General features: G+C 37.8%; 1 protein-coding gene across 2 annotated transcripts; it reads left to right on the plus strand.

The window, feature by feature from the left end:
* The first annotated feature begins 537 nt into the window (after positions 1-537).
* Positions 538-9380, plus strand: VMA21 (vacuolar ATPase assembly factor VMA21). 2 transcript variants are annotated; one of them, XM_087829272.1, is made up of 3 exons: positions 538-671; positions 4871-4980; positions 5556-9380. In XM_087829272.1, the coding sequence occupies exons 1-3, from the start codon at positions 562-564 to the stop codon at positions 5696-5698; spliced, it is 363 nt and encodes a 120-aa protein (XP_087685398.1). In that variant the 5' UTR covers positions 538-561; the 3' UTR covers positions 5699-9380. The 2 variants fall into 2 exon arrangements, with proteins under 2 accessions (XP_087685398.1, XP_016071306.1); XM_016215820.2 differs by lacking the exon at positions 538-671 and adding an exon at positions 747-917 and having other exon boundaries at positions 5556-9324.
* The last annotated feature ends 531 nt before the right edge of the window (positions 9381-9911 follow it).

The following is a 9911-nucleotide window of genomic DNA, read 5'->3' on the forward strand; positions in this document are numbered from 1 at the left end:
AGTTTGTCAAACCTGTCCCTAGGCTTACGCACCCTTTCCGTTTATACCTCTCTCAGGTTGCACAGGCCCGCCTGGGAGGCCCACCTGTCCCTTACTATTTGAGCCCCTGTCGTCTCACTGGCGGCTTTCGAAGCAGCTGCAAAATATGTTTTTAACTTTAAGTGGAACTTGGGGTCATCGGTGTGGAGCCTGGAACAGTTACTCTCAGCAAGGGCTCTTTCAGCCCTGACATTCTATAGCTTTATGGACTCTGGTGAGTGTTAAAACTACCTCCTCCCAGCTTCCAAAGGCTGGACTTTCGCTGAGGGTAATAATTAATTAGGCATTTGCTCAAGGGCTGGGGAATAACGTGCACTGCTTTTTTTCTGTTGTTTGTGGTCTGAATCTGCTTGGTTGCCTAGCACCACATTGGTCTGCCTGGTCCTCCTTCCTCTCAGCTCGGCTGCTCCGGTCGCCCCGCAACCGAAGCTTTGCGACAGGGGATCGGACTAGGACTCCGACACGAGGTGTTCGCTGGCGGTCAGTAGGCGGCGGCAAGAGCGGCGCCTGCCCGGAAGAACCATGCTGCGAGGCAAGTCCCGGCTTAATGTGGAGTGGCTAGGCTACTCTCCAGGGTTGCTCCTCCGCCACAGGTCGCCCCCGGGTGGGCGTACGCCGCGGAACCCTGGCCGGTAAGTCACGTGAACGCCTGCGCCCGCCGCAGTCGCGTCACCTCATTGCGCCGCGTCTGCACGCTGCGTCCCTCCACCCAGCGCTCGCCGGTACTTCCGGCGCGGCCTACCTCTACCGCTGGCCGACAGAGCTAATTGAGAGTGCCCGCCGAGCCCAGTCCGCCTGCTAATACCTGCTGCGGGTGGCATAGCTATGGAACGCCTTGATAAAGCGGCGCTGAACGCACTGCAGCCGCCCGACGTCAGGTAGTTCAGAGCGGAGCTCGGACCGGGCAGGGGCCCCGACTGTGAGGCGGGCCCGCCCGGGTCTGAAGCTAGGCAGAGGGAAGGCCGGAGCCTAAGGGGCAGGCCTGAGCCTAAGGGGCAGGCCTGCGGTGGGTGTGAGGTTTGGACCCTTAGGGCCCGGCGGCGGGGCGGGGCGGGGCAGCAGGTTGGGGCCTGCAGTGTGTGCAGGCCAACAGCTCATGCTCCTGTCTTAGAGCTTCCTCTCACTGTTGTCTATATTGCCATCTTGCTGTCTGCAATCTCTTTCCCCACTACGGAGTGTCCCCTGAGGACAGGAGCCCGGCCATCTTCATCTCCGTGTCCCCTACAGGGCCTGCACCATCGGGGCTTAATAAGTGTTTGCTGCATGTAAGATGGAGATGGAGACTGGGGGCTAAACAGAAGATACCCAGACAACGGGTTGGGAAGGAATTTAGCTACCATTCAGTGATGATCTTCTCTGTGCCAAGCTCAACTTGGGTGCTTTATTACAGACATCAGAATTAAGAAAGTACTTAGTTTCCTGATTTTAAGGAAGATGAAGTTGACTCAGGGTAAGTGACTTGCCCAATATCACAGTAAGGCCACACAATTAGTAAGTGTTGAAGCTGGCATCTGACCAGCCCACTTTGACCTCAAATCCCATGATCTTGGAGATTGTGTCCTTTTTCCCTCTCACAATGTCAATGTAGGTGTTTTGTTTTTAAATTATTATTAGTTTATTAGTAAGGATACCAACAGGTATTTTCATTAAGTATACTTAAAATACAGTCTAGCCCACTTAGACTGATTTTCTTGTTTCCTAATGGAATTTGTAGTGAAATCTACTTTGAGTAGAAAGAAGCATTGCTTGCCACAAAAGTGGAAATGGTAAGCTCTATTATCTGCTTAGCGTTTGCTGGAGAAGTTTATATGAAGGGGGTGAACACTAAGTGGTTTTAAGAGTGGGTCGCAATAAGGTTCATCCTGAGTTATTTCTTTTGTGTGAGACCAACTTTAATTCTGGACTTCCATGTTGTTCTTTCATAACAAGTCGCAGTAACACCCAGTCAAAGACACATAGGAGAAATCAGTTGAATGCCATCAGTTGCATTGTTTTAGAATAAATCACTGTGTACCCAAGCTGACTTGTGCCAGCAGAACTGCCAGCTGCAATGGGCTGTGACTGGAAGCCAGGGAGAAAATGTTCTGTAAGCACTAGAGGTAGCTTGCTAGTTTTCAAACGTTTGTATGCCCAACTTTATACTTAGTCCCATATTTGTGAGGTCACAACCCATTAGAAGAGTCAAATTTTTGGAGCTTAAGGTAAAGAGAAATGAGGAGTTGAAGATAAACTACAAATTTTTAAGATATGTTGTACGTGAAGTGTATGGAGCTAGAAATTAACATGCAGAAAAGAAAAGGTGGTGGGATTGGAAGTGATTTTGTTTGCTTTAAAACATTTTTATGGTATTATATCTTCTTTTCAATAATAAACTTTTCAGAGCCAGGTCAGTTCATCCATACTCAAGTGAGGACAAGAGAACCAGTTGATCTGCCCTTTCTCTAGATTCTTAAGCTTTGTTTCTTTATCAAGTTAAATAATCTGAACTTTATATCCCTAAAACACATACTTTAACTCACCATAGAAAAACCTTGAAAGTCAAGTTTTTTTGTGGGGGTTCACAAAAGAAGTGTCCAAATGCTGACTTTGTGTTTTTTATAGAACTACTGCAGACACTTGTATTCTTCATGAAGATTACACAATAAATTCCTCTAAAAATTTACTACTAGAAAACAGTTTAAGGAAGCTCATGCATATTAGATGAGAATTGTATAGCTGAGTGATCACCAAAGTGTTAAAAGATGATCTATTGAAGTATGGAAAGAAAATATTAGAACTTCTCCATAAATTTTAACATCCTTTTTAGTATGTATTTTGTATATGTTTTATATTTTAAAGACTGTATTAGTAATATGTATATAAACAATTTATTTAAAACATAGAAATGCCTATATTGAGTGTGTGCTCATAACTTTTATTTAATGATGGATTGCACAGTCAAAAAAGTTTGTAGACAATTGAAATAAAATTGAGATGTTCCCTTCCTTTTGGGGCTGTCAGAAACCTTCCTGCTAATTGTATATACATTTGTAAGAACTCCTTTGCCTGGGTTTTCTAGAGATACAGAGATGTGCAGGACTATCTAAAAAGCAAGCTGTCATATGAAGTACTGTAATAACAGATATGAACAAAGTGTGATTGGATCCCAGAGCAATGAATTTTTCCAGGATGTATTCAGGGAAAGTGCCTGGAGGAAAGGCTATTTGGGGGGACCTTGAAGGCTGAGCTCTTTCCTAAAGATATAGGTAAAAACTGGAGCCTCTAGCTGTGGATTACGAAAGAGAGTTAAATTCAGGTGTTGACTATGAGCATAGAGTTAAAAGTGTGTTCAGTAGTCTGAGGATAGTTAGACTTGAGGAAAATGGACCTTAAACTAACGATTAAAGCTATAGGGTTGGGCTTTTATAATTAATCGGGTGATATGTATGTGTTCAGGGTTACTAGAAGCTTAGTACAGTTTCACTTTCAGTAGTGTTGCTCATTTGTAACAATGTATAGGACAAATGCTGACATTAAAAAGTCAGTAAAAGAGCACCAGGGCTTGGCAAAGTTTTTCTGTAAAGGGCCAGATAGTGCATATTTTAGGTTTTAAGAGCCACATGGTCTACTATTCAAGTCTGCCTTTGTAGCTCCAAAGTAGTCTTAGGTGATACATAAACAAATGGTGTAGCTGTGTCCCAGTTAAACTTTATTTACAAAAATAGGTGGTGGACCCTCAGACCTTATTTTGCAGACCCCTGACATACATAATACATTGTAACTTGCCTTGTTCATTTGTCATATGAATATTTTCTGAATAATCGTCAGAATTCTTTTTAAAGTCTCCATATAATTGATGTACATCATTTACGAAATCATTTTATGTTATCCAGTTTTGTTTGTGCTGTTTTATTAATCTTTATATTGTTAATGTTTAAGTAGCAGTTTATTGGACTTATTTTTCTTTACATATATAATTTTAAAACTTGGTTACAATCTTCAGAGTAGTTTTATTGTATTCTGGAACAAAATATTTTCCATTGGAATATTTCCTTGGTTTTAAAATAGTCTGTGGACAGATAGAATTCAGTGAATAGAAAGTGGTTTGACATTCAGACTTAATGCATCCATGTTATGTGAAGGCCATCTAAATTGTACTATACCTATTTAATTACAAAGAAATTTGAGCCCGGCCGTGCATGGCTCAGCAGTTGAGCATTGACCTAGGATCCCAGAGATTGATCACAGTTTGATTCCTGGTCAGGGCACATGCCCAAGTTGCGGGCTCGATCCCCAATTGGGGGCATGCAGGAGGCAGCCAATCAATGACTCTCTCATCATTGATATTTCTCTCTCTCTCTCTCCCTCTCCCTTCCTCTCTCTGAAATCAGTAAAGATATATTTAAAAAAAAAATTGAGTAAATTTCCTTCAGCTGCATCCAGATTGTTCTAGACTTTTCATTTGGAGATTCTCATACCTTGTTTGTACTGTGTTCACCTAGCCATTAGTTGTTTTCTATGTATCTTCTCCCTTGCTACCTCCATTGTAAATTCTATAATTACAGTGTACATTTACATAGCACTTTAGAGATTACAAACTACTTTCACACTTTGATACTTCCTCTCACACTGGATATGAATGACAGTCTCTTGGAGATGGGCCTGCAGCTGGGTCTCTAAGATCTTTCAATTTTGAGTCCCTGACTCTGCTCTTCTTCCTCTGGCCACTGCTTCCAAGGCAGGAGCAGGGTTTCCAGAATCTTCTCTGTGAGTATTTATAGTGTTTATAGACACAAGAAGGGTTGGAAGTGGCTGTGCAAGTTCTGATTTTCTCTTGTTTACTTTATTCCAGAAATGAAAGTTCATTAGCATCTACCCTGAAGACTCTGCTGTTCTTCACAGCTTTAATGATCACTGTACCTATTGGGTTATATTTCACCACTAAATCTTATGTTTTTGAAGGTAATCGTATTTTTATAGACATACTACTGTATTTAATGTTCTGTGCTTTATGACCTCTTTATAGATGTAAACTAGGTATTCTAAAATTAGTGTCTTTAGTCTGTTTTGCTTTTCAGATATAATGTTGCTCATGAGTCTTAATTCCTGAAATGAACATTTTCATCACTCATAGTTATTTTAGCTTGTCATCATAATCATGTATGGTTTTCTGTGAAATAGCTTGCAGATCCTTTCTTTTAATATCCCTTTGAGAGCAAAAATTGACCAACATGGGAGGAGAAATTTGGGGGAATGAACCTTTGGTGGCAGACATTGGAAGGAAAAGGAAATAAAGTCCCTTTTTTGTGTCAGAGTCCTTAGATGAAGTGATAATTACAGTTCTCATTCAAAATAGTTTTTCGTGTATAGAAGGTATTCAAATCTTTAAGTGAATACTTATTTTATCACCACCCAAAGTGTTACTTTTTAATTCCCTGATTAATTAAGTAAATACATAGCTAATAAAAATTAGTATGCTTTGTTTTTTGTACTGTGATAAATTTTGGAATAAAGTGAAAACTTTTTTCTCTTGATAGGTGCCTTTGGGATGTCCAATAGGGACAGCTATTTTTATGCTGCTATTGTTGCAGTGATTGCTGTCCACGTGGTGCTGGCCCTCTTTGTCTATGTGGCCTGGAATGAAGGCTCACGACAGTGGCGTGAAGGCAAACAGGATTAAAGTGAACATCACCTTTTGATAGCATTAAATTAAGTTTTAAAAATGTCAAATGCATCCGGGATGCTGATTATTTCAATAATGTTGAAAGAACATGTTAAAATCTATCTTAAGGAGTCATGTTTAACTAATGTAAATTTTGATCCTTCTAATACAGTGGTTTGCAGCATCAATTTTAACTGCATAAGCCTCTCATTTGCAAATGAGAATTTGGAAAAATTAAATTGATTACAAATAATTATTCTGAGAAGACTGATTATTTTATAACAAAAAATGTTTTATAGCATTTTGTCTTTTAGTTGGCTTTGAGTTTTACTTTTCTGGATATATTAATAGGTACATAGTGAAACAAATCTAAATTTTATTTTTTGCTGAAATACTTTCCCTAACTATCATGAAAATACCAGGTCATTGGATTTTGGGTTATAAATTCCTATGGAAAATTGCTTAAATTATGAATGCTGGAATTATTCTGAATGTCACTGAGAAATTTCAAATAAGTGTAATATCTAGTCAGTAGCAATCTTTCATTACATTATTTCATGGGGAAACTTGGCTGAATTCCACCCATCTTACATGAACTGGTTTATTGAAGGATCTCAATAGCAAAGCAGAGCTAGCTGCTTTCTTGCAGGCTAGCCTGTGCTTTCAGAACAACTCTTTAATAATCTCTTTTGCTCTTGCTCAACAATGAAGTTACTCTTTAATTATCAGATTTGTGTAAATTCCCTTTAAATTTGTTTTTCCTACTGTTTTTTTTTTAATATTGTATATGATAGGAATTTACATTTAAATGTTTATTTTTGCATACTTAGGGAGTGTGAACAATCCTGAAATAGATTGTTTTTATCACCCAGGAAGTATTCTTGGGATTTCTAGTCTAGTCTTTTTAATCGGAGTTGTTAAATCCCAGATATGTATAATTAGCTAATTCTTGAGGCCCTTTCTGATAGAAAAAGACTGTGTTTTTATTTTAGTATCTTTAGTCTGTTTTCTTTCTAGCCACTTGGTACTACTTGTATGCAATCTAAAAACATGCATATTAAAACAAGAAGAAAATTTAAATTCCCTGTAATTTTGCCAACTGGAGATAACCACTGTTTTGGTTTACATCCTGTGTGCATTTCTTAGTGCTAGTTTGATACTTATTAAAAGTTTGGATTAAGTTCAAATTCTGCCAACTTTTCCTGACACTATGTGTGTTTTTTTCATGTGCGTGATTAGTGACCATTTTCTTAAACAAAACAAAAAACCCCCTACATTCTACCTTTATTCTTGTATCTGTAGGTATATCATTGTTCAAATTTCCTGTTAATTCCTAATACAGTGGCCCTTGCTGTGTTTGTCATTACCAATTTGTTTGTTTACCCCTATTTTTAATGTAGAATTGGATTCTTGCTTAGTTAAATGTTGTCTATGGTTTAAATGTCTTCTATAAGCAGTTATTCTAAATTAAAGTGTTTTCTTAAAAAAACTACAGTTTTAGTATAAAATTGTACAAATTTAATATAAAATTATAGAATACCCCTGTTTGAGTCTGAGGTATTGTGTGGTAGATTTCTAGATGGTTCCCTCTTTGTTGTACTTAGAATTGTTGTCCACCTACTTTTTTTTTTTCTGTAATGCCAAGGTTTTTCTTGTACTTTTGGGATGTTATGCTATTTGTAAAATGTTAATGTCCAATGTTGGATTATTTTGTTTGATTTCAGACTTTTGCTGAGTAGATAATGATATGGGTATTTTTCTGCAAGTATTTAAACCAGGGATTCATGCAAAAGCAATTGTAATTTCCTCTTGGAATAATTACCAAGTTTTTGAAATTTAGACTTGGATGCTAGTGTTGATATTTAGAATTATTACAGTATAGACTTGTTTTCAAACCAGTTGATTTTTCCCTGGGGTTTCAGCTGTTAACTTGCTAGTTTGCTACAGTTGAAATAACATGGTATTTGACAACAGATTTATTTTTCACTGGTTTTCTGTTGCACAGTATATATACTTCAGGATGTATAGAAAGGAAAATTACAATTGAGCCCTTATAAATGTTTTAAGATAAGAATATGTTCGCTATTGTTTGAAAACTAATTGTAAGAATAACCTCAATTAGGAAGTGTAACTTGAAATGTCAGTACAAAGTACTGATTTAACCCCATTTACTGTAACACAGTACCTTACTCTTCTCCATTTGCTCCCCCCCCGAATATAATCTCTTTTCCTCATTGTGCTTATAACTGAAAAGTCTGCTGTAGAATGCATCTGATGCCATTAGCTCTTCAAGTGGATACCATTTTACGTGTAGCAGCAAAGTAGTTTTGAGTTATTACTGAGGAAATGTAAACATTTCATTAAAAAACAAAACAAAACTGTGTTTCCTGGGAATCTAACTGAAATGCATTGTAATAATTGGACTTTTAATCTTAAAATCTCATCAGCTTTGCCAAAAGAGGCAACTGATTGACTTGTTTGGTGGAACAAGTCATTTTTCCATTTTCACATAAGTTTATTTTCCATTTTCACATAAGTTTTATGTATATATCTAAAGTGCCCAAGGAGACCAGTAAAAATAGTAAAATAGATAAAGAGTGCCCAAGGAAAGATGAAAGCTGAAGGTACATGAAATAAAGGATTGAAATCCTATTTCTGCAGTATCTAGTGAGTATTTCTTGTCTCCAGACAAGTTCATGTTTATTGTTTCATGCTCAAGTGAGATTGTAGACTGTTGTTAGGGCCATTTTAAAAATGGTTCAGCTATGGTACCAACTTTGTCACTTGTGTTAGGTCAGCAGTGGATTTCTCTGCCGTCAAGCACTCTGCCTCCTCCACCAAAGTAGTACAACTTTATTAATTCAGACTCAACTTATATTTAAGATAAATTTTGCAAGAGCTGGACTGAAGTGGCATATTAATAACTTGGCAAGATTTTTATTTCTTATTTGCAGGGGAAAAGAGTCGTCTGAGAAAATAAATTATTTTCAGCGACTTTGAGAACCTAATGATTAATATTACATGTAATCTATGAGTAGCTTAAACCCTTATATATTTGTTAAAATAGTCTGGAATTTATTAAAATAGTCAGGAATAGTCATCATTCCTGGCCTTGCTTTTCGTGCCTGTTTTGTTGCCATGTGTACTTACAAAAATAATATCTGTGTTCCTTTTAAGATGTTCTACAAGTCATTTGTCAGTTACACAGACTAGTCTTCCTTTTTCTCAGGTTCAGTGAAATCTCACTGAACAGTAATAATAGCAATAGCTAACAACATCTGCACAGCACCTTACAGTTTGCAAAGAATGTTCACATATTCTTGTTTGAGTTTTGCATAGTGAACCTTTCACCTGATGTCTTGACATCAGTGCTTAAAAGTGTTAGTTTAGAATCTTTAAATCATTAGAGTCATTGAACATTGCTATAGTCTGGACTAGGGGCAGGCTTTAATGTGCTACGTTGAAAGCTATGTGTAATTATGAAAATAGGGGGCCTGAGTTCTTTAGCCACTTGAATCAGGTTTTCTTTTGTTAAGTGATTTTTTTAAACTGTTACCTGGATGGATTTTTGTATTCATTATGTTCTAGCCTGTAATTTGTATAAATTTACCATCTATTGTCATTAAAAAGGTGTTTGTAATGCCTCTTTGATGTGTCCTAATTCAGTTAATAGTAACTTTATTAAATTGGGTTTTTTAAACATTTGTTTGCCTCTCTGTTTATACCATATAGAATATGTACAGAGCTGTCAAGGGTAAGCTTTTATGCAGTAAATGTAGACCAGAGTGCTCAAACATGGAGGGATGTGAGGGGTACTTAGGAAGGGCCAGTTAGACTTCGTCTGTGATGGGGCTATCAGAATTTGTATGGCAGTGGGGAAAAGAAAGGAGCTCCTTGCCCTGTGGCTTTTTGAAAAATTCATCTGAGGGTGGATGGGCTTCAAATAACTAAAGAAGATGGAGAAATACACGTGGCTAATTAATGATGGCAGGAGTCAATTCCTGGTGATGTCTAGCATACTACCCCTCATACCAGTGTTCTTTGTCCTCTTCTCTAGCTACCTGCTGATTGTACTCATTCTAGTTCCTTTCTGTGCTTCTGAGGGATTCAGTTAGTTATTAATAAATCCTACCCACTTCCAAAAAGATACCGTGGTGTCAAAATATACAGATTATATACAATTGTATTTATATACAAAAATAGATTATAAAATGTCCAGGGAACTCAGTAC

The sequence above is a fragment of the Miniopterus natalensis genome, chromosome X (genome assembly GCF_054644295.1).
Source record: "Miniopterus natalensis isolate mMinNat1 chromosome X, mMinNat1.hap1, whole genome shotgun sequence".
In the NCBI taxonomy this organism is placed as follows: Eukaryota; Metazoa; Chordata; class Mammalia; order Chiroptera; family Miniopteridae; genus Miniopterus; species Miniopterus natalensis.

Bases quoted from the DNA above. Each gene is read 5' to 3' on its own strand.
- VMA21 (XM_087829272.1), top strand. From the start codon at position 562: ATGCTGCGAGGCAAGTCCCGGCTTAATGTGGAGTGGCTAGGCTACTCT. The intron at 672-4,870 runs GTAAGTCACGTG...ACTTTATTCCAG, and splicing joins ACGCCGCGGAACCCTGGCCG to AAATGAAAGTTCATTAGCAT. The intron at 4,981-5,555 runs GTAATCGTATTT...TTCTCTTGATAG, and splicing joins TAAATCTTATGTTTTTGAAG to GTGCCTTTGGGATGTCCAAT.